The following is a 26,693-nucleotide window of genomic DNA, read 5'->3' on the forward strand; positions in this document are numbered from 1 at the left end:
GTGGTGCAACCCTCACGTACCTGCAGCCACTGGGGGCATCGAAGGGCCGTGGCCTCTTCGAGCCCCGACGGAAGGCTTCCGTTTGTCGGTAGCGATGAGATGAGAGCTCACGGCCCTTCGTTGCCGCCACGGAAGGCTTTCATTTGTCGGTTGGCTCCTCAAACAATCTTGAAGTCTGTGGAGTCCAACTAGAGGTGCAAGAGACGTTGTGAAACATGACAAGATATATCATGTATCTTCTCTCTTCTCTGCTGGTGGTCAGGTAGCACTAGACATCTGGAATCAGGATGATTGACATATCGTTTGAAGGATTTTGAAGCTTTGAAGCCAAATGGCATGCATGGTATTCAATTAAATGAAAGATTCCATTATAGCTTTCTTAGTGCTCTGTTCCTCTTGGTAGGATGGAGAAGGGAGGAGTTTTGGAGCCCAGTTCGACAGCATTTAGAACATTAGTAGTGCATTGGCGGTGTCGTACCCCATCTTCTCCAGATTGGGCACCACGGCAAGCTGGATCATCGGTGGCGGCCCGCAGGCGAGCACGAGCGTGTCGTCGGAGCCGCCCACCGGAATGTGCCCCCTCAGAATGCTCTCGGTGACGCGCCCCGTGCTGTACCGCCACCGCTCGCCCTGCTTCACCTCGCTGATCACGTACCACGCCTTGAGCTGCGCCGGGTGCTCCCGCGCCCACCCGTCGAGCTCCTCCCGCAGCAGTATGTCCTCCGCCGTCCGGTTCGCGTACACCAGGTGCATCTCGGTGTGGTCTTCCGGGTCCTGCAGCGCCGCCCGGATCACCTGGTACACTGGCGTGATCCCGGTCCCGCCGGCGATCATTGCGAGCCGCTTCGCGATCCTCGGCTTGCCTTGGACGAGGAAGTTGCCTCGGCCGGTATACTCGATGTGGCCGAACGGTCCCTTGACGTCGAGGGTGGAGCCGACCGGCAGCGATTCCAAGTGCTGGGACATGAGGCCGCCATTGGGGAATCTGGCGTTCTCGCCCTTGAAGTAGACCTTGATCAGGAGCTCGAAGTGGCCGACCTCGTCGACGGAGCTCGTGGGCGTGTATGGCCGCATGCAGAGCTTGTCGTCGATGGTAGCGTAGAGGAAGATGTGCTTCCCGACGGGGAGGCCCAGCACTTGGTCCGCTGAGGGGAGCGCGAAGCGGAAGAGGCGAACGTCGCGCGATGCGGCCTTCCTCGACACGAGCTTGCACTGCACCTTCTCATGGGGGCTAACGAGAGCCAGGGGCCTCGAGACCTCGCGGATGGTGGCACGAAGGGAGGCCTCGAAGGTATCAACCGAGGGCGCGAGCTCGCCGATGCGGTAGGCTTCGAGGAGGGCCCTTGCCTTGTCGGAGTGGATGGCGTCGAACTCCTCGGTGCAGTCGCTACCAGCGTTGACGAGGATGCTGTCGGCGCCACCGGGGTGGTCCTTGATGAAGGCGGTGCAGTCGTAGACGTGGCCGTGAACGACGATCCAGGCGGAGGCGGCGGACCCGTGTTCACGCACCTCGGACATGGCGTACCGCTTGGTGGAGGTGCTCATGAAGGGGGTGGAGACGCTCTTCTTCATCGACGCCACCTCCGACGTCTCAAGGTGCTTCTGCGGCGCCATCCACCCGCCCGACTGGCTCCCGGGCTGCGTTGGGTGCTCGAACACCAACCCGATCTCGTCCTTCTGGTGCCGGCGCACGTTCACCTTCACCTTGAACCAGCAGTTGTTCATCATCCCCTGCACCACCACCATTTGAGAACCAAAGCCAATATAACAACTCGAGAGCGAGAACGGGTTACCATGACGTTCCAGATGAGCTTCTCGGGCTGGGTGTTGAGGGACTCATCCCACGCCCGGACCGCCACCTCCTTGGCGCCGAGCAGGTCCGTCACCTCCACAGCCACGGACCAGAAGCACCAGCACCAGTACTTGCCGAACTTGTTGGGCTTCTCGGGGTGGTGGAGCGCGCACGGCAGCCACGTCTCCCCACCGTCGTTTGTTATCTCGACTCGTGTCACCTTCCTTCCGCCACCTGTTTTACACAAACCAGATGATACGAAGTTCTTTCCGCAGACTCTATCCACCATGACGCCCGATGAAAGCTTTGCTTCTGATGACTTGGGTACGACGCGCACAATGCACATTTATTTTACTTGACATTATCTTCTTTTATGATTATTTCCTCATCACAAAATGCAATATCGGGTGGGAAACCAAAATGCCGAATGCTACAATGTCATAAATGCAGGATGTAGCATAGGATACAGTAAATTTAAAGAATGATGTCTCGTAGATGATGCCATCTTCTTATGAAATATGACATCACGATCTGTGTATATCGGACAGATAAAAACGGACACCGGCTAGTAATTACATGATGATATATCCAACTAAGAATAGGCATATCCAATTAATTAAGTTGGTAATCAGTATATAACATACCAGAGTACGCATAACCTCTCATTAAGTAGGGCTTTTGGATCGTGGAGGTGTCGACGGGAAGCATCTCGTCGTGGCCTGGCGTGATGATCACCGAGTTGATGTTGAGCTCGTTGATGATATATTCCGGCTTGTACCACCAAGCTACGGAAAAATAATAATATCAGTCATTTACTGTGATGATTCGTATGGGTAGATAATGGCGATCCCATTACCTTCGGCGTCAGCGAGCTCCGCGTCAACGTGAGAGGGAAGGACGCGGTTGTCCTTATAATGGTAATAGTTGTTGGACTCTTGCGGTGCGACGATGATGCGCCTGAGCCACTTGACCATTCGGCCACCGATGAAGCCCGGGATGATGATGCGCACCGGGAATCCGTGGTCCGGCTTAAGCAGCTCGCCGTTCTGCATGTAGGCGAGCATGACGTCTCTCGACGCGTCCATGGCCGCTTCACGCCTGAGGCTCGTCCCGTACTTGGAACCGCCGCCGCCAGGGAGGTCCTCCGCTCCCTCGAAGCACACAAAGAGGACGCCGTCCTTGCGGTCCCTGATGCCGCACCGGCGTAGCACGTCCCGGAGCCGGGCGCCGCGCCACACCGCGGTGGATATGGCTGCCGGGCCCCAATTGAACCCCATGGTCTGGCGCACCATGTTCTGCTCCTTGCGCCGGTTCCCGGCGCAAACCAAGGTGACCGGGATCTCGACCGGGGGGAAGTCACGGACCAGCTCGTCCATGGTGAGCCGGACCGGTCGCTTCACCAGGCCGGTGATCTCCACCGTCCAAGTCCCCCAATCGGCCCTGGGGACGGCCCCGTGGTTCCGGACGTAGTGGAGCGGGACAGGGGTGATGAACCCGTGGTGCATGAGCTGGCCCAGCGGTGGCTCGCAGTTGAGGGGATGCTTCCCAGTAAGCCGGATCAGGGAGGGGCTACGCTCCACCCAGCTGTCGGCGGTACCCTCGTCCCTCGGGTCACGCACCGCCGGCTCCGCCTCGTGGTGGCTGCCGCAATACTTCTTTTTCCAGCCCGCCGCCTCCTCATCCTCGTCCTCGTCGTCCAGGCCGCCGTAGCACCGTACTTTCTCCTTGGCGGAGGCGAGGGGGAGGAGAGGAGGGAAGCTGCAGCCGCGCACCCGGGAGCTGGTGCGGTGTGGGGCGACAAACGCCTTGCCAAACCGTCGGTTGTCGATAAACGCCGCCATGGCAGGAGTAAGCATTTAGGAAACAAGAGGAGCTTCAACTCTTCTGTTAGCAAGCACGAAAGGGAAATGGGGACGGTTTAATATATATTACTAGGACCCATCGGGGAAGAAGAGAGGCACAGTAGCGGAGGAAGGGAGAGGGGTAATTGGATCGACCCCATATATCTACGATACATCACAGAGGTGTGAAGCGGGGATCCCTGATGGCGGCGCTCGCGGTCTGGAAAACGGTGATACGTGTATAGAGTGCGCAACACAGACTTAGGCGCCGCCAAACTCAGAATCCCAGAATATATCATAGAAACTATCAATAAAATATACTTTCTTGGTCACTCAGCTGTCTCAAGTAAAGCTACACCATTTATTTGCTTCAAATTAAAACTAGACCGACATATTTTACTATTAAAAAACCATTTAGATTAAGAAGTTTGATGTACTATTTCTACAATGGCATGACAAAATCATCATACTTTCCTAATATCTAGGGGAAGATAAAATTACCAATCTTCAAAGAAGACAAATTGAGGAAACAAATGGAGGTGAAATGCACAACTCCTAGTCATTGGTTTGATTATCTTGTGTAGCTTGTTTGACATGGAGCATCAGCTTATGTATACAATGTATCACAGAGGTGACATCTGCCTGCAATTACATGCCTGAGGTATGTCTTAATGTATTCCATATTCTTTATTTGTGTGCTGGTATCTTGGAGATATAAGCTCTGTTTCTTTCCGGGAGTCGAGAACATGGTGGATTTCAAACCAGTGCAGTCCTTCAGTTCAGAGAGTGGCTAATGCTGAAGAGGTCATTTTGTGGCCCTGACCTTCATTTCCTTTGAAACATTGGTGATGTTCACAGTATATCTGATGACTAATTTGCTGGAAGTTAGTTTGTATGCTTCAGTTCTTTGCCAGTCTTCCCATCTGCATTTTAGATTTTCTTTGTCTGCTAATGCAGTCAGGTTGCCATACTGGATAGAACAATAAAAGTGTGCACTCTTGTTCTGATTCTTCCGACATTGAGCGGTTTGCCATTTGCTTCAATGAAGGAATGGAAGCTAAGCTGCATTTATCAGAGAAATTAGCTCTCTCCAAAGACTAAGACATGTTGGAAACATATTTGTGGTTCATGAAAAGGTGTGCTCCTGCCATGTTTTTGCTTCTTGATTTATCTTGATTTTACAAGGTACAAACATCTCAAGTTTTGCTGTGTTGGTTGTGGTTGGAGTTGTATCATGATGATCACATTCTTAGTGTATTATTTCATGTTTAGCAGGTTAATACTGATGCAATGTGTCATAAAATTGGATAGTATTTACAGCATATCATCTCTTGGTTGATGCCCAATGCTGAACTCTTTTTTCATGATCTTCAGTTCCATGAGTTTGTTTAGGCACATTTTATGCAATCTATTATTGATTTTTTTTCCTGCATTACTGTCATTTGTTCCATCTAATTACTGAAATGGTGCATTTACTTTGGCAAGTTAGCTCTCTACAGTTATCACTTATGAAGGTGGACATGTTGGAAATATACTTCTGACCCAAGGAAAGCTTGTTTCAACTGCATTCCTTTGGCAACCTCACCAGCACAGGGTCTTCTTGAGCTTGGTTCATTGCTCATCAATAAAATGATCCAGTTGTATCTCAGATCTAAAACCTTATCTTATTTTCTTTTCTTCGTAAAGGTTAAACGATGACGATGAGATCTAATCTTAAGACATTGCTATCAATAGTCGACGTAATATATGCTAGTCGATATCATCCCTAAGGATTTATCGGGTCGTCTTGAGCGTTTGACCTTTGGTAGATTGAATTTAGATAGAAATTTGAGAAAGATTAATGTGCTGTTTGTATTAATAAAATTCTTATTATTTGTCTAAAAGAACTTGTCATTGACGTTCTAGTCAATATAACGTGATTTAGACTTATGTGCATATGTATATTCATGAGGCTTTTGATGTGTACAAATCATTCTCCTGATATAGCTACGAGAAGTTTGAGCTCCGAGATGTCGAATCCTAAGATGTTGAGTTTCAAGATACCACTTATACGAAAATCAGGGTCGGGGGAGGTTTTCTAATTTGATATTTCTGACATTCAAGTTAATAATCTGATATCCTCAAACGTGGATTAGAGTAGTTCTCTTTCAAAAAAAAATTTTATATATTTTTATATATAAAAAAAAATTATGATTGTCTTGTTTTATCATAAAGAAAGGGAAGGGAATTTATGTTTCTCTTCTTTGTCTTGCCATACTATAATGAATGAGAGAAAAGTTTATATTTATATGTAAGCGGACTGACACGGACTTAGCTGGTTTTGCCTAAGTCGTGCGGCACCCTTGCGCGTCCGTCCGCAAAGGTCAGCCTCCCCGAAGCCTCCCATTGTCCCTTAGGACCAACAAAAGAGAGAACGGGTTAAAGAGAACGCCTCAATCGGGATCCACAAGCAAACATGTCCGAAAAACACTTCATAGACAATGCAAATTACAAACAGACTTTACAAGCTCTGAACAGTGGCACAACAAAGGGTAAAATGGTCCATTACAGACCGAAAAGCTCTCGCACGTGTCCACATGACACAACCTTTATTTACAAGCCTAAAGAGGCCACCAACCCAACTAAAATGGGACTTATAAGCCTTTGGCTGCCCCTCTACACGTTGTACAAGGTATGAACATGCCAACAGACACGGACAGATATAAGCATTACATCAAACATCCTATTTCAAAGTTTGTCCGTGACATTCTCCCCCACTTATCCCTTCGACGTCCTCGTCGAAGCCTTTGTGAACACTGCAACTCTTCGCCTTTGCTGAGTCTTCAATCTTCTGCTCCAGCTGCAATGCGCCTCCTGGCTCCCAGCTGCTCTCCGCTGCTGTTTCTGAGTAGTCGAACCTTTGATCCGCCATGCTGCTTCAACTCGCCAATGACTCTGATTCTGGTGTGGGGTTGGCTGAGTTGTGTTGATCCTCGTTGATTCCTGCGGATCCACCAAATGAAGGAAAAGACCATCCTTACTGCGCCAGTCTCTCAAAATTTCCACATGCTGCTTGAACTGGGTGGATGCTTGTTGGAGCTTTAACGAGCATCGCCTCGCAAACTTCTGAAGTTTTGGGTCCTTCCTTCACAAAATCTGCTCATTGACTCTTCTTTCAGTTAGTTGTCACATCCAAGTAGGTTCGCATCACTTCCGCTTTCGATTGGCATTTCGTTGGGAAATGAAGCGGACAATCTACTCTCAGTAGCACTGATCACCGTTGGTGAGGATTTGATAACTATTGTCTTCCATTATCTTCGAAGGGTCTTTGAACTTGTGCAGAGCTCCTCTGCTGGATAGATAAGAGAACTGGGGTACTTGGTTTCGCCCATTCTCTTAAGAGTTGAGAAGGCAAAGGTTACTTGACTTCGCCCGCCTCCTCGAGGTTATACTTCATGCATCGAGCTGGTTACTGGTCTTCGCCTACTCTTTGCTCACACTTCTGAAGCACTTGAAGTGTTTGCACTCCTTGCGTTGAGTTAGCTACTGTGATTCACCTTCTCAATGCCATTGAACTTCTGGAATGCAGGAAGTTTTCACCCCAACTTGGAGTAATTCTCTGATAGATGAGGTCGCCTCTAGGATTGTACCGTCTTCTCCATCAACTCTGCCGCCTACTCCATTGAGTAGCAAAGGTACAGCACCGTGTACTGCCTGCTTCGTTCCTTGGTCGTGCACTCTTGCATGACCCGAAGTCCTTCACTTACGGCTATCTTGATGAGAAACTTGTTGACACCGGTCTTACGAAGTTTCTTGGCCTCTGCCCTTCAGCCTTGTCTCGGTACTTGGAGATTGCCTCTGCATGCTCCACCTCCTCGGTCCCTTTCACGACCAAGCGCTCTCCCTCCATGAGAGCAAGGGATCAATGACTTGCACGGAAGTCCCGCCTCTGCGGTACCATGGCGCCGCCATGCCCATGGCCCTACTATCCGTCGCCTCGCCTCTGTATCCCTTTTCTTCACAATTAGTAGAGATGTCTCCGTGGCACTCCTCTGAGTCCACATCCATTCTAACTGATGCTTGATTTTGGGTAGCTAAGTCCCTCTAGACTCGTCGTCGCTTCCTCGCCCCTTTCGACCCCCTGCTTCAACACCACTGTGTTCTCCAAGTAGTCCGTTTGGTCGATGGAAAGACAGACTGCAACTCCCATGCATGGCCTCTGCCATCACGTTGTAGAGTTTGCACCGATTCTGTTCTCATTAGCTTCCTTGGTAGAAACGTCCGCTTACTCGACCTTGTCCTCTGACTTGTCGGGCTCCCTTAAGCGAATATGAGCTCTGGAGCAGTCCAACTCTCCAGCTGCTTCGATCATACCTCTGTATGATCAAGTCCCTCCCATGGAACTCACTGGTACTTGCATTCGAACTTTTCCCTTGGTGGAACACAGCCCCCATATGCTGATGACCAAGGCTTTCATCCGATGCAAAATTCGATGCACGCCCGGAAGACCCGCCTCTACGGTACCATGGCCTTCACTCCTTGAATCCATAGCCCTTCTTGCCATCGTGTTGTTCACCGAAGTGGAGCTTCCAGTAACTCCCGATCATACCTCCATATGATCTCATCCATCACGGGACAGATTGTGTGTATCGCATTGCCACGAACTGTTCCACCACGATCCGCTGCACCATGTCGCCTCCTGGTGACATCTCCATTGCATTCTGATCCTTGTGGAATAAACTTGAATTGTGAACCCTCCATGTGTGGCCTCTGCCAATACATCGCAGGGTCCCTTCCACCTTCGATTTTGTTCGCTCCTCTGGCAATTGACCTTCATCCACCCACTCCTGAGTCACACCTAGATAAAGCACCGCTCTAGGACAGTCCGTCGCCTAGTAGCTCTCGAAGTCCACCGACTTCACTGTAATCTGTGCACCATTGTCTGGATCCTGGGCTTCTGCCCCTACCAGCACAATCTCCGCTGCGCACTGCTTCCTTCATAGCGACTCAAATGGCAACACTGTGGCATATTCTTCAAGAGTACCCGCCTCTGCGTCCTCTTGCCCCGTGCTAAGGCCCTTCTGAACCCAACTTCGCTTCCGCAAATTGAGTCACCTTAGTTCCTCCATCAAATGCTTCTCCGAGTTAAGGTGCATGTGCCGCGAAGCTCCCTTCGTCTTTGGCACCATGCAAGATGAGTCCGCTCCGTCAGAAAGAAGGACCCATGGAACAACATGATCCTACTCTTGCCTCTACAAGAGTTCATGTCCTTGACCTCTGTCTAAGGAAAGCACTGTGCCTCTGCTCCATGTTCCAACTTCTATGCTGGCTCCCTTCATGCGGCTTGGGTACTTCGCCAAGTTACACCCAAGTTGCTCCGCTCCTCGTTTTTGCATTGAGTCGATGGTGGCCCTCGCGCCCACCATTCCATGGGTCAACCCTCCCTTGAGTTCGATCTCCACATCGACTCCAAGTGTGCCTTCATTTAAGTTGTTTTAGGTCGCTCCCCCACTTGATCTCGCAATGCATCCACCAATGCATTCTCTCGACGAGATCATGCGACAACTCCTCGCCGCTTGCTCAGTCCACTGAGCTTCGTGGAGTTGTTGTTTGTTGAGGTACTCCTCCTCAACATGTGAGATCCGTCTCACATGATTCTCCCTCTGGAGAGCCGGGACTTATCCCTCCTGGATAACTACCCCGTTGGAGCAACATCTCTCTTCGTTTCGGAGACCACCATCCCCTTGGACTACTCCGATCTGCTGAACAAACTGTGCATTGTTCTACCTCCTGCAAACGCACTTGCTAGATTGCGACTCCACGTCCATACAACCCCCGCTGCACCCCTTAAGGCCTAGCAACATGCTGAACTCATTGCACACTTCAGCCTCTTACGGACGTATCCTTCACATGCCGAAGAGAAAGTTTCAATGCTCCATGGCGCCGAGTCTCGGTCGCCTTGGAATGGCCACGAACATTCCATCGTCCGCATACAAGCCCATGCATGAGTTCCAAATTCTTCGAGTTAGCAATTCCCCTCACCTCTGTGAGCTTTGCATAACTCTTTTGGTCGTTGAGCAACTCATTCCACCTTGGATGGCCTCATTCTTGCCAAGCGCCTCGCTTGCCTAGAGCACCATCAAGTATAGTTGTCAACGTTGAGCCGTAGCTCAAACTCAGCCATCCCAACCTTTGTGCGCTCCAAATTCTTCCAAGCTTGCATGTTCTCGTGGTGCCCCTTGCGCGAAGGGTTGGCCATTCCTCTGAATGCCAATCTCAGATGCTCGCTCGTCTGAACGACTCTTTTCCCTACATCTCCATGCCCGTTTTCCCTCAAACGGTCGCGCGTGTGCTGACTGCTCTTAACGCAGCCCCGCTAGGTCCCCCACGTTTGCATGTCAAGTGTTTCTATGAGTGCTTGTCCCGCTCTGATACCATATGACACGGACTTAGCTGGTTTTGCCTAAGTCGTGTGGCACCCTTACGCCTCCGTCCGTAAAGGTCAGCCTCCCCGAAGCCTCCCATTGTCCCTTAGGACCAACAAAAGAGAGAACGGGTTAAAGAGAATGCCTCAATCGGGATCCACAAGCAAACATGTCCGAAAAACACTTCATAGACAATGCAAATTACAAACAGACTTTACAAGCTCTGAACAGTGGCACAACAAAGGGTAAAATGGTCTATTATAGACCGAAAAGCTCTCGCACGTGTCCACATGACACAACCTTTATTTACAAGCCTAAAGAGGCCACCAACCCAACTAAAATGAGACTTATAAGCCTTCGGCTGCCCCTCTACACGCTGTACAAGGCATGAACATGCCAACAGACACGGACAGATATAAGCATTACATCAAATATCCTATTTCAAAGTTTGTCCGTGACAGGACGGTGATCTATTAGTAAATTTAATATCATAAAGAAAATTTATATTTAATTACCATACCATAACATTCAAGTTTATATGAATTTTGAGTGGTGGTGAACTATTAGTAAATTTTTTATTAGATGTAAAGTGGCAATCCTTTATCATTTTCGATCTTTTGATCCTTCGATTATCTTTTGAAGAGTTAGAAATTTAATTAAAATGCTAATTAAATATAATTATAATGGTTGGAATACTTCAAATCGAACCAGCAGTCAAACCCAAACATATGACATTGTGGTTTGGTTCGGTCCATTCGAGACGTTCTGTCTGTATAAACCGGACCAAATCAAACCGCGCATCTGAAGCAAGATCGAGAGGTGCGGCTTGCCATAACGAGCCTACATGCCAAGTTTGTTGTGCCGAAACCGAGCGTCATCATCGCCACCACCGATTCGTAGGTTTTCCCAAGCCGAAGGAGAACGCAACAACTCGAGCGAGAGACAGAAGACAGCGCGAGACATTGCGAGCGATAGCAGAAGCGCACAGAACGAACGAAAGAGAGCGAGCGTAGAAGCGTAGAGATCGACAGAGAACGCGACCAATAAACCAAGCAGTTGCCCCCTTTCCATCCCTTCCCCTCCTTCTGCTCCTCCTGTTTAGAGAGATCAGAGAGAATTCCTTCCTCGCCGACGCCGCCGAACCGATCGAATCGGCCGGGAGTTCGTAGAAAACATCCTCCTGCCGTAAGGATTTCTTCTCCGTTCTCTTCTACTTCTGGGGGCATCAATCCGATGTCCGTTAGGGTTTGAGTGCACCCTAAATTTGTGCCCCTTTGTTCTCTTGCCCTCTTCCCGATTTTTCTTTTCAGTCCCTCTATTCAGAGTCTAGGGTTCGCCGTTCTTGATCCGGCGCCGTCTTTTGGGCTTTTGGCTGCCTGTATGGATGGTTGCCCCTTATTGATCATTAGGGTTCTTCCCTTCTTGTGGTTCGTTTGAAGGTTTTTTTGAGGCGATCCCTGCCTGGATATTGGTCATAGTGGCATCCCATGGGTGTTTGAAGCGTATATATCTTGGCCGTCTCGGCAGGACTCGGTGTTGAAGCTTAAGCATTCGCGTAGAGGGTTTTTGTGCGGTTTACAATCTCAGGCAGACGCACTAATTGTCGCTCTTGGTGACGCTTATTACAAATTTTGGACCTTTCTGGAGAACTGCATTGAAGCTTTAGCATTCGCATTTCTCTGGAGAGGGCTTTGTATGTGCTTAAAGTTTCCAGCAGAGTAAAATCTTGCACTTAGTGATGCTAATTTAGTGGGATATTTGAAATTTGCAAACATTGGTTCTCTTGAAAGCACTGGGTTTCAAGTTTAAGCACTAGTGTGTACCTGTGGAGTTTCTGTGCAGTTTAAAGTTTTTGGTAGAGTAAATCTTGCTTCTGAGATGACCGCTAATTTTGTGCCCATGGTAGCGACTTGAAGCCAAGGGTTTGCCTTTTGGAAGTAGTATGCTGGAATTATTGTGATAGCATATCTTGTATAGGAAAATGATATTCATTTGGTTATAGATTGGATCCGAAGGTAGAAGGTTTTAACTGTATATAGATAATGGTCTGGACTGAAAATGGACCGAGGTGAGCCGGCATTGGTTCCACAGTGGTACAAATTTCCAAACGGGAGCACTTCCAACAATGCCCTGCAATCCAACTCTTCCAAACATTCTGGTAGTTCTTATTCCACATGACTGTTACCTTTATTGCAGTTTTGTCATAATGATCTTTCCTGCTAACATATTTCTTTTATTCCTGCTGGTGAAAATGGTGTAGGGCTTGGCTCAAGAGATAAATCACTTGGCGACCAAGACAGGAACTTGCTAAGGAGTTTGAGCTCTAACGGTTCTGCAATTTATGATAAAGGCAGCTCTGGTAAATCACAGGCTTACAGTAGTTTCAGAAGGTCTCGAGATAGAAACCAGGAAAAGGATTTTGATTCCCGTGAGAGGGAAATTAAGTCAGTTTTGGTTGATAATGGTTTCGATCATCGTGATTCATTTCTTGGAGTTGGGGCTGAAAAAGATGCCTTGAGGCGCTCCCAGTCCATGATAGCTGGAAGGCAAGTCAACACCTGGCCTAAAAAACTTGGAAGTAGTGGAAATAATATTGTTCCTTCTGTGGGAACTGTAAGTGGCAGCATTAGCAAAACCTCGTTTGAGAAAGACTTTCCATCTCTTCGAGCTGAAGGGAAGCATGGTTTTTCAGACACAGGTGATGTATCACCTCTTGGCCTTAGAACTGCTGTTCAGAGTCTTCCCGTTGTTTCTTCGGTCATATTTGGAACTTCAGCTCTGGCAGAAGTACCGGTAAAAGTTGAAACTAATGGAACCATAATCTCACCTGTCCTACAAGCTGCTCCCACATGTCAGGCATCTGCAGCAGGAATTACAATGTCAGGATTAAACATGGCAGAAGCATTGGCTCAGGCACCATCCCAAGTTGGTAACACTCAGGTAAATTATAGAATAAGATAGTGATTTCTTGTTTCTTTTGCTTGGTGATTTCACTAGCACGGGATTTAGTTTCTTTCTTTAATTGTTTCGCAGTTAACTGTTGACACTCAGAGGATTGAGGAACTTGCTCTTAAAAAGTGCAAGCAACTAATACCCATGACGCCTTCGATGCCTAAAGCCATGGTATCATAACTTCCATTTTTCTTGGCGAGACATATTTTCCTATTTTAACACTATTGCTTAAATATATTGTTGCTTTTCTTCATTTCTCATTGTTTTAACTCTCAAGTGAGATGAATATTCTTTGAGATCAGGCTTCCTGATTTACCTTAATCACAATTATCGAAAGAGTGCTTAGCTACACAATCCCTAATGTTACTTAGAAAAGTTTTTGCATCTTTAATTCTGATGATAAGGTGTCATGTAATTGTTCTATCAACCATGTAAAGTAAAATAAGAGTTTGGATCAATAATTTAGGAATGTTTGACCATGACATATACCGGACGAAGGAGCTTGTGATGAAGTCTGTAAATACAAACATTTGATAGTGATGCTCTTCCCAGCCAAGTGGTTATGTAAATGGATCCGTTAAAGAACTTAGCAGCAAGGTTTGTAGATCCCACCATGCCTAATCTGAAGTTGGTTATCAAGTGGATATGTAAGAGTGGAAGTGGGACTTGTCTATTTACTTTTGCTCAGCCAGAAGGCCCAGAACCAATGCTAAAACATCCCGATAGCGGAGAATTTGGAATGATAAAACTTTATCTGAATTAGCTGAGTCCGATGACCCTTTGGTGATTGCATGTGTTTGACCAAGTTGGTTGGTTTTGATGAATTTTGGCTGGACTAGGATGGTTTCCAATCATTTTTAGTTCCAGTTCCAATTGCTTTCAGGATGATTCTGGCCAACATAAGGGTGACTAACAAAGACCTATCATTGGTCTAATCTAGACTATTCGACCAAATTGTCCCAACCTGATCGCAAATTCTAGCGTTGATTCCAGTTCAAATTCTAGATTAATGAACCTTGTTGAAAGTCAGCTGGCATGTGGAACAATAAATTATATTGGTTTCAGTTTAGCTCATGCAACTAGACAGCTATCTTCCAAATTATTCCCAAGGCTGGAATGAGTCTAGAATGAAAGTGAAAATTGGAAGAATTAAATTCGCACTATAGATCCTCAACTTATGCAATGCAACTTGATTCCTCTTACTATTAGCCGCTTTTTTCACTAATCTTTTAAATTTAGAGTGGAACTTCTGTAACTTCCCATCTACTGAGGTGTATTTTATCAATTTCATTTTGGTATACATGCTCTGGAACTTTCATAGTTTTGGCTTAATTCTTCAAAGCACTATGCCAAATTATTTTACATAATTGTAACAAGATCATTAATTTTGGTACTAAACTAGTAACCAGTGCCAACATACTTATTGTGTACCGGCCTGTACTAATATAAAGAAAAAGAGAAAAACTGTTGGAGTGCAGGAAACAAAATGAGAGAGGGAGATACTTATACCACTTCCTCTTCTTCCTCTTTCATTCCTTCCTCTCAATACCTTTCCTCTCTTCTACTTCTTCCTTTGCTGTATTTTCTTTTCCTATCATGCAATATGTGACTACCACTCTTTTTCATTTTGTGACTTGCAACTGCCTATCAAACCGCAAACTTGGTCACCCCACAGTGTGCCGGCAGGGTGGTTTCTGAATTGATCCTCACTCAGAGATATATTTTGTTACCTGGCAGGATACTAGGAGTTTCTATTTTTTTTCTTATAGTGATCCAATCTATTTCTAAGAACTTGTGTTATGTACTTAAGAAGTGCAAGTTGTTCTTCACTTCTCCTTTTTGTTTTGACTTTCATATCGGATTCCATATTTCTAAAGCTTTCCAAAATTTTTGTATCATGTTGATTAATCATTTTCCATGCATTTCCAACAGCTCCATTTTTCATGTCTAACCATGACTTGATTATAAAATTTTGAATTGTTTCATATTACAATGCATGACCAAGGGGCTACATAGTGATTGATGTTAGTTTGTATTAATTTGCATCACTCCCTACTGGAATGCTAATAGGATATTACTCCTAATTGGGGTTTTCTACAATTTAAGGAGGAGAATAATCCTACAAAGAAAGAACATGAGGAAAGAGGCTTTGGTGATCATTCGTTGCTTCCTAATGTTCTAAAGATTTCACCAAACCAATTTATATCCAAAATAAGAACTCAAGATCTAGATACAACTCAAAATACGACTCTGGACTCAATAAATAATCTAAATATAAGTAAATGAAAAAAATATAAATGTAAAGATAAACATGACTTGATGTAGATCTAATCAAGTAAAATAGGCTCAACTGAAAATTCAGATGGAGGAGGTTGGCAATCGACAATGGATGCCATTTTGTAGCAAGTATATTTGTCCTTCGAGTCAGCTCTGTAAAGTGGAGGATCTAAATCTGATTTTGTAGTCATACCATTGATTTTACACCAACAACAACAAGGCTGTAAGTCTCAATTATTTGTGGTCATCTACATGGATCTTTTGTCGTCATTGAGATCTATAAAAAAATCATATGTTTAATTAGGTTTATAGAATTTAAATCTTTATTTATAGTTTCTATTAAGATCTTTTTAAATTTTTCTCTACCTCTCATTGTAAATCTAATATTAATCATTTCACATCTTCTGACTATCGCATTCATCTTATCATTTTAAATAATTTTTTTCTCATCTTATCTTCCATCGAAGCAATATCATCTTAAAAGATTTTCTCTCATCTTATTTTTTATTGAAGTGATATCTAGTTGTTCATGAATAAAAATATTTCTTTTCCTATCTTTCCTAGTAACTCCACATATCCATTTTAATATTTTTTTCTCATTAACACAAACTTTTTGTATATGTTTTTTCTTAATTGCCCAACACTCAGATACATATAACATTGTTGGTTTCACAACTGTTTTATATTTTTTTTTAATCTTAAAAGTATCCAATGATCACACAAGACTCCTAACGTCCCTCGTCATATTAATCATCATGTTTCTACTTTGTGAATAATATTTTCATTGATCTCTTCATCTTATTGAATAATTGATACAAAATACCTAAAACTTTTACTTAAAGGGATTTCTTGTCCATCTAATTTAATTATTTTTTTTATTTTTAGAATCAATAAAATTATATTTTATATATTTAGTTTTAGTCCTACTTAATCTAAAACCTTTAGTTTTTATGATTTGCCTCGATAGTTCCAGTTTATAATTAATTCCACTTAGGCTCACATCAATTAAACCAATATCGTCAACAAATAACATATACCAGGGTGGTCTATCATGTAAGTGATTAGTAAATTCATCCATTATCGATGTGTAAAGGTAGGGACTTAATGCAGATCCTTGGTGTAATCCTATGTTAATAGAAAACTCACTAGACACTCTCCCTAGAGTTCTAATATTAATAGCTATATTATCATGCATATCTTTAATAACATCAATATAATTAATGGATACACCTTTTCTAAAACACACTATAATAAATTTCTAGAAACCCTATCATTGGCTTTCTCTAAGTCAATAAAAATCATATGCAAATCTTTTTTTCTCTATACTTTTTCATTAATTGTCTTAATAAATAAATAGCTTCTATGACTGATCTTTTGGACATAAAAACTAAATTAATTTTCAGATATATTTGTTTCAAGCCTTATCCTACTTTTGATAACTCATTCCCAAAATTTCATGACTCATGATTTTAATTCCTCTATAATTTGAATAATTTTGTTTGTCATCCTTATTTATATAAATTGACACTAAAAAACTATTCCTCCATTCATCATACACTCTTGTGAATCTCATATTTTATTAAATAAGCTAGTTGACCACGCTACTCCCTTGTCTCCTAAACTTTTCCAGACCTCAATAGGGATGCCATCAGCCATACTATCGTTTTTTTTCCACATGCTGAGGTTTAATGTGATTGATGTCATATGTTGCTCCATGATTGAAGATGAAAGCCATCATTGTCTCTGAAGTTGACTTAGGTTGGGTCAAAAATTGATGGATGGAAGGTTTTATTGTGGTCAACTAACAATATTTTCAGCTTATGAAGGTCTACTGGTGAGACTTTAATAGAATTGATTAATTAGTATTCTGGGCATGTTGTTTTAAGTTTCAACAGGCTGTTAAGATCAAGCATTAAAATCTTGGTCCAATCGACATACTGGTTTGGTATCAATACCAATACTGAGTGTAGGCATGGTTAGTATCAACCAAACCAGAAGAGAAAGAGAGTGAGAGAGGAGGTAGAAAAGGAGAAGAGGAGTTGAGGCAACAGGGGCAGAGAGAGAGAGAAAGAGGTGTATGGGTCAACGTTGGTCAATATTGATTGGACCAACAAAGAGAGTGATAGAGGAGGCAGAGAAGTTGGTAGAGGAGGAGGTGGTGGTGCCATCTTTGTATGACCTCTTAGTTCAACTTGGAAGAGGGAATCTTTGTGCCGCTATGGAGCCAGATAACTAAACTAAGGGAGGGAATTTTATATTTGTGTGTAGGTGGAAGTGGACTTTTTTTATGAACTTTTATTTTGAAAAATGTCATAATCACTACATCTAGAATCCTAAGCATTGTGCCAGTTAGATGCTTCAATGGTTTCCAGGAGAACAGTTGTTGCATTGTTATTTACTTGTAAGGTCACTTTTTATGATCTTGGGGACCATTGTGCAGCTATAACCTAGATAACAAAAGAATGGGAGGGTTTATATATATAGAGAGAGAGATGGAATTAGACTTCTTATGTGAAATTTTGCTTGGAAATTGTCAGTCACTGCATCTAGAATTCTAGGCATTGTCACAGCACAACATTAAAAATGTATAATCTAAATTATCTTATATTTGGCAGTTTATTAAGACTCCTCTAGCAGATGGAAAGGAAAAAAGGACTTCCATATAAAAATAAATCTTTTCGAAAACAAAGGATTTGGTGATCATAATGGATAATTTGTTGGAAAGCTACAACAAATGGATAGAGACTGTATCATTGAGGTGGTCTCAAATTGTGTATGAAGTTATCTTTAATATTATTTAATGGTCTTGCCAGATTTGATCTTTCATTTTTTCAGCTTATTGATATCACAGATGAAATTGGGAGCTTAGTAGTAGTTTAGAGGTGTCATAATAGGAAAATCTAGAAAGTAAACTAGAGACAAAGAGAAACTGACATGAGTATGTTGTGTCAGATTCAAGTCCTACAAGAATGCCCAAGTAGAGACCTGAGTGTAGGTTTTTGCATCAGTTGGTGAGAAGCGGTAAGCATTTATTGAGTATTTCTCCTGCTTTGTCTTGAGGAAAAGTATGTCTGAGTTTGAGGTGAGAATTGGACTAACTATATATAATTTCAATAATTGATGTTTGTTGAAGTTTAGAACATGTAGTCACATTACATGATACATGAACTAATAATTAACAAGAATTTCTAAGATATCCATCAGGGAGAAAAGCTAATTTACCAACATAATGCTTGGAATATAGAGAGTGAAGAAGTATAATGATTGAAGGTATCTTGTCCCTCATCTAGAGAATGCATTTAGGATTTACCATTTCATTTTTTAAGTGTCTTTTTAAGTTTTTCATATGTATGATCTTTTGGTATTTGCTCTATCAATTGGATAATTCAATGAAGCATCTAGCATGGAACAACATCAAACATTGATTTATAATATGGATATGTATCTAGCATGGACAACAAGCATTTTGAAATATCCATGTTCTTAGATTGTGAACTTCATATAGTGCCACAAGACATTAGACTTCCAATATGCATCCATTGTGAGATGCAAATTGGATATGGTCAGCTAATAAGCTGAAAGAGAATTTTTATGATTGGTTATGATAGCGTACAAGAGGTAGGTGTTATCATTTTACAGCCCTTTCTTTTTGTTTTTCATTCCCCACCTTTTTTTTTGCCTTTCTCTTCATGAAGGCAGCAACAGTTTGGTTCCTTTCTTGACTCAAATAAATTTAATTTGCTCATGACCATTTATTGCCCTCAGAGTTGCAGCTTATCAGAAAAGACAAGATCGAAGATAGCAAGAGGCGGAGATTTCAGTTCTCTTGCTAAGGTTGGCCAGCAATCACATGTGAACCATACTTTCCGACCATCAGCTAGATCTGATATTGCAAAGACGGCTCAAGTGGGAAATTTTCATGTTCTTAACCGAGAGAAGAATAGCATCTCTCATGTTGCCAAAGATGGATCTGGTATTGGCAAAGTTATGGACCCCACTGGTCTCACATCAACTGCTGCAGTTCTTCCTTCGAAGAGACGAACTGACCAAAACTTTAAAGTTGACAGCAAGAATGGTGCTGTAACTCATATCTCGCATGGCGAAAGAAAACTTCCTTCTCAATCAAAGAATAGGAATGATTTCTTCAATTTACTGAGGAAGAAATCGTTGACCAGTCCACGTGCAATTCCAGAAGCCAGCTCTACTGAACCGACATCAAGCTTGGAGAAGGAAGTTGACAACTTGCAAATCACTTCTGTCAATGTGAGAAAGAAGAGCCTCCCATCAGTATTGGATTGTTCAACAGAAAATGGAAATGTTTTAAATGGAGATTCTTGTGCTTCTGATGAGTCTGAGAGTTTTGATGCCGACAATGGAGAAGCCAATCCATCTTCCGACACCATAGTTGACCCAGAAGAAGAAGCGTTCTTGCAATCTCTTGGATGGGATAAAAATGCTTGGGAGGAAGCTCTGACAGAGGAGGAGATTGATGCTTTCCTTAAGAAGGTAAAAGTTTTAGGACTTTTTCTGGTTTGTCACTGCACATGGTCTTCTTTTTTTGGTCCCTATCTTGTGGGTTTTATATCCTAAAGCTTATGTTGCTTCTTTTTTTTTCGCATCCTTTTTTATCAGTACGAGAAACGAAGACCACTAAAGATTGTGGCAACAGATCTGTATGCGAACAACTTGTCTGGTGAAGATGCATGAAGACTGAGCACATCTTGTTTGAGATCTGAAAAGTTCTGCTAGTTTTCTGAAGTGAGTTTCTCATTGATACTTAGGAGACTAAAAATTAGTTGTTCGAAATATAGGTTGGTGAAAAGAATCAATTGGTTTTTCTTTTCTTGCCTTCAGCTGTCAAAATGAATTTGAAAGTGCAGAATAAGATATAATTGCTTCAGTTCTTGGATCTATGGCTTGCTATCTTTGAAACGTTTATGGTAAGGTTTCTGTTGTTGCTTAATGAAATCACTGGGTATTGAAATGTTGATTTTTTGAGAAATGAAAAGTGGTTTGGAAAGAAAATGGTTCTCTTTGCAATAAATTTTGTAATAATGGATAGATTAAAACTCAATGTCTATAAAACCATGTAATAATCTTTAAAGAACAAGGGTGTGTTTGTTCTTTTACCATCTTAGGATCGACTTTTGGTATAATTTGAAAATTAAAAATTAAGTATGGAATTTTTTTGGTAAATTGCTCATAAGTGCTGGTTGTTTGGAGTTAAAATTTATGGGATTTTTTTTAGAAAAGATTTTTTTTTTCGTTTTTCCTAAAAGGCATCTCCTTTTGGTTTTTTCAAACAGTTTCCTTTAATTCAAAAACAAAAATTGAATTATCTGGTCGTTCTCATCCTAATAGTGTTTTGATAATCATAATAAAAATATTATAAATTTATTTTAAAAATATTATAAATTAAATAAATAAAATTTAAACATATTAAAATTATTTGTTATATCATATTAGGTTTTAAATAAATATTTATGATAGTTTAAGAATAATATTATCTAAATAAAAATAAAAATAATAATCTGTTATAATATTCTGAGCGTAATAATAATAATAATAATAATAATAATAATAATAATAATAATAATTAATGGCTCTAAACTGGTGGAAAAAAAATTAATGAAAATTTTAACGAAGAGAATTAATTTGAGGGATTATTTTTGAATATTTTTAAATTAAAAATACTATTTAAAATATAATTTTTTGGGAGAAATATGAATCACTTAAAATAGCCCTAAAATTCATATAAAAATATGAATCACTTAAAATAGTGTGTGATTAGATAGCTCGTACGTGATGGTGGCTGTCTAACTTTTTTTGGCTCCTTTACCACTTCCGCCACAAAGCTGTTGACTTGGCAAGAAGCCTCATTTACTGGAAATAAAAAAGGGCAAGACAATGACCCAACTCTACTTCTACTTGAAGTAGCACCTCTCGTCATGCATGCACGACAGACACGTACGTCTCGGAGTCAATCAGACGTTTGAATGGGTTGTTTATACAATCCATAGACATCAAGCATTTGTCAAGCCAACGACTCATTCTCTCTCTCTCTCTCTCTCTCTCTCTCTCTCTCTCTCTCAAATTAAAACCCTACAAGAAACCCCGGCCTCTGCACAGACAACACACCAAGAAGAAACCGATACCCAACCCAATGAATAAACTAAAAAAAAGATATAACACTCAGACAAATTAATTCCAATATAAACTAAATATAAAATCAAACCAGCCCACAGACTTGACTCTCCCTCCCTCCCTCCAGAAATAAACATCCCCCCCACCACTTTAACACTATCCTTGCCGACCGTTGCTTCACATTTCCCAACTGCACCACCTACCTTTTTTCCCTGTCTTTCCTACTGCTGTGCTGCAACTGACGCAGACCCCATTTCCCAATAAAAGAGAAAAAAGGAAAGAGCGAGGTGTTAAAAGAGACACCGGAGAACGAATGAATAATGCCCAACAAAACCTCAAAAGCCAAAAAAAAAGATAACCAAGAAAGGCCGGCACGAAGCAATGGAGGAGAAAAAGCCTCTTCTGCCACTGCTCTTCTTCTCCGTCGCCATCCTCGCCGGCGCTGGCGCGGCCGTGGCCAAGTCGACCATCGAACCGTGCACGGGTACGGCCTCCTGCTCCGCGCTGCTGGGCTACACCCTCTACGCCGATCTCAAGGTCTCCGAGCTGGCCGTCCTCTTCCATGCCGACGCCACCGCCCTCCTCGCCGCCAACGCCATCGACGTCTCCTTCCCTGGCGTAGAGAACCGCATCCTCCCCGCCGGCCTCTTCCTCCGCGTCCCCGTCGCCTGCTCCTGCTCCGGCGGTATCCGCCGCTCCCTCTCCACCCGCTACACCGTCCGCCCCGCTGACACCCTCACCTCCATCGCCGCCTCCGTCTACTCCGGCCTCGCCACCCCCGACCAGATCCAGGAGGCCAACAACATCCGCGACCCCGCCGCCCTCGACGTCGGCCGCACCCTCGTCATCCCCCTCCCCTGCACCTGCTTCAACTCCACCGATAACAACCTCCCCACCGTCTACCTCTCCTACGTCGTTCGCTCCGGTGACTCCGTGCCCGCCATCGCCGCCCGCTTCTCCACCACCATAACGGACATCATGAACGTGAACGCCATGGGGAGCCCTTCGATCCGGCCAGGTGACATACTCGCCATTCCGCTGCCAGGTTAGAAGACGCACTTTGTTATCGTATCTATAAGCCTCATTTATGTGCATCATTCTCGTCTCTTGTCAAAGAAGTTAGTCTAATGCTTGCCCGAAGTGGCACGAGTAAAGAACCAATATCAACCTATACTTCCATCTTTAGAGGACTATAGATATTACAAGAGAGGAACGGCTAAAAACCATATGCTTCTCTTTTGAAGCCATAAAGCCTTGATTTTTCAGACTTGTAGACATGCTAAAATGACACATTATACTGTTCTAAGCCTTTTCATTGTTCGAATGTGGGAGTTCGCCCATAGGCTTGAGAATTTTCTATAACTTAGTATGAATCTCGCTCATCGAGTTGAAGGGATATTGTAGTATGGGAGACAGACAAGCTGTGAAGCATTTGCAGAAACAGTTTGGTTGCCTCAACACCTGAGTGTTTGCCATTGACAGGGTAAAAGTTTTGAAATGAGTGTGACAATTCAGCTGTAAAATGTAGCAACTTATCATCGACTAAAATGTTGAGGGTTTTGTCTAACTTGATGAAGATGGATGCTATGTCATTTGTCTGAATATTTATTTTCCCAGTGGCAGAAGATTCAACGAAGCATGTTCCTTCTGAAAAGGGGAAAGAACTAGAGGTCTCTGTTCGGATGCTAAAGCAAAGGCAGTGTTCAACTGCTAATATATCTTGTACCGCTTAGCATTTCTGTCGATATAATTGAGCTTTGGGTGTGTTTTCACGTATTAGAATGCATGTCATTTTGTTGGGAATGAGATTATAAGAGAACTGGATGTGGTCGCGGCCATGTATAAATCTGAATATCCATGGTCTTGTGAGATGCAGAGTTTCTCTTCTACTACATTTGGAGTTTATTAAAGCATGTTGATAGCAACAGATTCCAGAATCGAATTTAGGTGTATTCGAGATGTGTCACTTGCCAAGTGATAATAATAATAAAGCATATTGGATAATACAAGTAATACAATTTAATCATGAAATCGGTATACCGAGTTTCTCTTCTACTACATTTGGAGTTTATTAAAACATGTTGATGGCAACAGATTCCAGAATCGAATTTAGGTGTATTCGAGGTGTCTCACTTAGCAAGTGATAATAATAAAGCATATCGGATAATACAAGTAATACAATTTAATCATGAAATCGGTATACCGAGTTTCTCTTTTGCTACATTTGGAGTTTATTAAAGCATGTTGATGGCAACAGATTCCAGAATCGAATTTAGGTGTATTCGAGGTGTCTCACTTGGCAAGTGATAATAATAAAGCATATTGGATAATACAAGTAATACAATTTAATCATGAAATCGGTATACCGAGAGGCCCTTTATTTTCATGAAAGTCATTTAAGTTTATTCCAAGGTGTATCGCAAAAAAAATTCTTCTGTCTACGATCACGAAAAACAGAAACAAGTTGGGATAGGAACGTTATAGCTTTTGGATTAGAAGAAAAAATCAACAACAGGAAGGGGATTGATATCAATATATAATTGTCAAAGCAATCTCACGGAGGAATATGATAATCCAAGAATCTTGAGGAAGGAATCATTTTAAGGAGAGGTAATTCTCTTTGTCCTTTTCGAGTAACATACATAAAGGAGCTCTTTTAGCCACCGAGATCGAGTGTGCTAGAAGCTTCTGTGATTTTTTTTTAAATATCCCTATTTCTGCTCTAAGCCAGCCGACCTTTTATTGCCATTACATACTGATGTGATTAAGCCATAAGTTTGAAAGCCAGATTAGATTCTCATAAAGCAAAGATCTGTATCTCCTATGAAGTTGACTTTCATGGACCATTTTATTTCCAAGTACTCCATTTACATAATCTATGTCGAATGGTGTACAAGAATGAATGAGTTCCGCATATACAAACATGAAATACATGTGATTTCTGTCTTAACAGTTTAGTGATATACAACTCATCATATGAACAAACAACATTTGGAAGTGGTTCTCTTCTCCCCCTTAATTCAGATGCATGTAAATTTTGTCATTGATAATATTCTCTCAGCACTAAGGCTTGTAGTTTATTTCCCCTTGATATATATAGCATGTGCATCGATGTTTCCAAGTTATGCATCGGACTATGGCCTGATTGTGGCCAATGGGACTTATGCCATTACTGCTAGCCACTGTGTTCAATGCAGTTGTGGACCAGGAAATCTCAGGTACTCAATTGAATTCTACTTTGTCTTGTGCACTTTTTGTTTTTGTTTTCCCCCTTTTTTCTACTTCAAACTAACTGCAACTTCTTGCAGATTGTATTGTTCACCAGCATCCTTGTCAGCATCATGTTCGAGCATGCAGTGCAGCAACAGCAATCTTATGATCGGAAACTATACTTCACAGCAGACCAGCGCTGGTTGCAATGTTACTTCGTGCAATTATGGTGGCTTTGTAAATGGATCTATCGCCACTGTGTAAGCAACTTCTACTAGGATTCTTTTATCTTGATCATCTTCTTTTTGATAAAGCAAAGTATGTGATTTTTGATTCATCATGCAGGTTAACCACATCTCTTCAACCTCAGTGTCCAGGTAATCTTTTTTTACTTTCTTCCCATGAGCCTTTACAGCAGCTTGTTTCATGTGATTTCAAGTGTGGAAACAGCATAATTTATCCGATCGGTATTACTCAGGGCAACATCAGCTTCCTCCAGTGATACCCCCACCGACCACAGTAATCCATGATTCATTTCTCATTCCAACACCATCGCCATCGCCATCGCCATCGGCAGTCCAGGCAGGTACTAGTACTATTACAACGCCGAGCGCAACGGTGCCAGGAACATTTTCGCTACCTGGTGTTTCTCCTGCCTACGTCCCTTCTGTAAGCATTTCTGAGGCGGTTTTCGTTAGTCCATTAAGCCACATTTTATGGTTGTTTGGCCTATCTTTGGGTCTTTCCAACTCCCTGTTTTAATCTTCTTCAACTATCTATGCTGGGAAGCAAATTTTGCATCGGTTGTTCATTGGCGAGCTTGTCTAATGTATCTTGACTTTTGCCGAGACCTATATTTACGTATCTAATTTATCCAGTTGTTGTTACTTTCATGAGTATTATGATTAATCTTATGCCTTTCTTTGTATGAATTACTCATAATTCAATTCCTCTATTGCATAATGTAATTGGTTTGTCAACAAAATGAATATTAACCATACTTCTCCTATCAGTGGATGAGGCAACTGATCATTAGTACTCCACCTGTGAGTCCATCATGAATTCTATGACTCAAAATCCAATACCAACCTTAGAAATTCTAGAGGATTTACATGTACTTTTTTTCTTCAGCATACAACTACAAAAAAAAAAGATTAATGTTGGGAGAGATCACAAATGCATGCAGTTAGAGATGCAGTGTGTGTGTATCATGTCCCTTGGCTAAAGAACTTGACAACTCCAACCATGAGTTCTTTTCTCCAGAGGAGAAACCTGATGATGCTAACCTCACAAGACTTGATACATATGCTAAAAGAACTTGCAATGGACTCTTCGATATGCAGCCAAAGGGGAAACGATAATTCTTGTGTTGGAAGAGATTATTCTTGTTCTCCATCACTTGTCAGCATGAACGATGATTGTAAGGGTAACGATGAAGGATGGTAATTGTTTTGTGTTTTCTAAAGGTAAGTGACGAAGGTTGTGTTGGATCTCAAAACCTTTACTATACGAACTATACAGTAACTAACTCGAGAAGTACATTCATTGAACATTGCATGTGTATATATATTTATATCCTTTCGGATATTTAAATTATTTATGCAAAATATATATATTTTTTTTCAAAAATGTATAAATGCATAATGTTAAGTTATATTTTGGTTCTTCGAATTGGAGAGGTGAGTCGAATCTAATCGAGGCTCGTTTCAAGATTATCTGTGATTCTATTTATGATTTTGGACGTGTCGATCCTACGATACTTAGTCAAAGGTGTTTTTGATAATGGTTTGTTTGACGATCAAATTAATTTACAAAGTTAATGGTTCAAGACTGAGCTTAGTCGAATTGGTCATACTAATAATTGAGATATAGCCGATAAATCCTTAAAATACGTTTCTTAAAGTTATTTTTATAGGTAGTACGAGAACAATTACATTCGAGATTGTCAGGCATTAAGAGAAGATGTGCGACTTGTTGGGTGCGGGCATGGCTTAGTGTTTGTGTGAGTGTATATATATATATATATATATATATAAAGAAATGGAAGATTTGTTTCTCCTTGGCAAAGGAATG

At 42.4% G+C, this 26,693-nt stretch overlaps 3 protein-coding genes across 4 annotated transcripts; 2 read left to right on the forward strand and 1 right to left on the reverse strand.

Moving 5' to 3' along the window:
- Positions 1 to 405: 405 nt before the first annotated feature.
- LOC135589157 (nitrate reductase [NADH] 1-like) lies at positions 406 to 3,708 on the reverse strand. Its single transcript, XM_065081455.1, has 4 exons — positions 2,649 to 3,708; positions 2,437 to 2,577; positions 1,794 to 2,026; positions 406 to 1,731 (listed from the first exon to the last, which is right to left on the reverse strand). The coding sequence occupies exons 1-4, from the start codon at positions 3,646 to 3,648 to the stop codon at positions 445 to 447; spliced, it is 2,661 nt and encodes an 886-aa protein (XP_064937527.1). The 5' UTR covers positions 3,649 to 3,708; the 3' UTR covers positions 406 to 444.
- Positions 3,709 to 10,885: 7,177 nt separating this feature from the next.
- Positions 10,886 to 20,175, forward strand: LOC135588102 (uncharacterized). The gene is made up of 5 exons (XM_065080050.1): positions 10,886 to 12,195; positions 12,298 to 12,977; positions 13,071 to 13,160; positions 19,032 to 19,772; positions 19,899 to 20,175. Exons 1-5 carry the CDS (start codon positions 12,096 to 12,098, stop codon positions 19,971 to 19,973), a joined length of 1,686 nt encoding a protein of 561 aa, XP_064936122.1. The 5' UTR covers positions 10,886 to 12,095; the 3' UTR covers positions 19,974 to 20,175.
- A 1,521-nt stretch (positions 20,176 to 21,696) lies between these two features.
- Positions 21,697 to 25,517, forward strand: LOC135588103 (lysM domain-containing GPI-anchored protein LYP6-like). 2 transcript variants are annotated; one of them, XM_065080051.1, is made up of 5 exons: positions 21,698 to 22,455; positions 24,511 to 24,628; positions 24,719 to 24,880; positions 24,966 to 24,997; positions 25,099 to 25,517. In XM_065080051.1, exons 1-5 carry the CDS (start codon positions 21,792 to 21,794, stop codon positions 25,380 to 25,382), a joined length of 1,260 nt encoding a protein of 419 aa, XP_064936123.1. In that variant the 5' UTR covers positions 21,698 to 21,791; the 3' UTR covers positions 25,383 to 25,517. The 2 variants fall into 2 exon arrangements, with proteins under 2 accessions (XP_064936124.1, XP_064936123.1); XM_065080052.1 differs by lacking the exons at positions 24,966 to 24,997; positions 25,099 to 25,517 and having other exon boundaries at positions 21,697 to 22,455; positions 24,719 to 24,884.
- Positions 25,518 to 26,693: the final 1,176 nt, after the last annotated feature.

The sequence above is a fragment of the Musa acuminata genome, chromosome BXJ1-8, assembly GCF_036884655.1.
Source record: "Musa acuminata AAA Group cultivar baxijiao chromosome BXJ1-8, Cavendish_Baxijiao_AAA, whole genome shotgun sequence".
Taxonomy (NCBI): domain Eukaryota; kingdom Viridiplantae; phylum Streptophyta; class Magnoliopsida; order Zingiberales; family Musaceae; genus Musa; species Musa acuminata.

What these genes read in the sequence shown, in the direction of transcription:
- LOC135589157 (XM_065081455.1), bottom strand. Translation starts at nt 3,648, where the DNA reads ATGCTTACTCCTGCCATGGCGGCGTTTATCGACAACCGACGGTTTGGC. An exon ending in GGAGCTCGCTGACGCCGAAG is followed by an intron (nt 2,578 to 2,648) that starts GTAATGGGATCG and finishes ATTTTTCCGTAG; the next exon opens with CTTGGTGGTACAAGCCGGAA. An exon ending in GAGAGGTTATGCGTACTCTG is followed by an intron (nt 2,027 to 2,436) that starts GTATGTTATATA and finishes TGTGTAAAACAG; the next exon opens with GTGGCGGAAGGAAGGTGACA.
- LOC135588102 (XM_065080050.1), top strand. Translation starts at nt 12,096, where the DNA reads ATGGACCGAGGTGAGCCGGCATTGGTTCCACAGTGGTACAAATTTCCA. An exon ending in CAACTCTTCCAAACATTCTG is followed by an intron (nt 12,196 to 12,297) that starts GTAGTTCTTATT and finishes AAAATGGTGTAG; the next exon opens with GGCTTGGCTCAAGAGATAAA. An exon ending in CTTCGATGCCTAAAGCCATG is followed by an intron (nt 13,161 to 19,031) that starts GTATCATAACTT and finishes TATTGCCCTCAG; the next exon opens with AGTTGCAGCTTATCAGAAAA.
- LOC135588103 (XM_065080051.1), top strand. Translation starts at nt 21,792, where the DNA reads ATGGAGGAGAAAAAGCCTCTTCTGCCACTGCTCTTCTTCTCCGTCGCC. An exon ending in TGTGGACCAGGAAATCTCAG is followed by an intron (nt 24,629 to 24,718) that starts GTACTCAATTGA and finishes AACTTCTTGCAG; the next exon opens with ATTGTATTGTTCACCAGCAT. An exon ending in TCTTCAACCTCAGTGTCCAG is followed by an intron (nt 24,998 to 25,098) that starts GTAATCTTTTTT and finishes GGTATTACTCAG; the next exon opens with GGCAACATCAGCTTCCTCCA.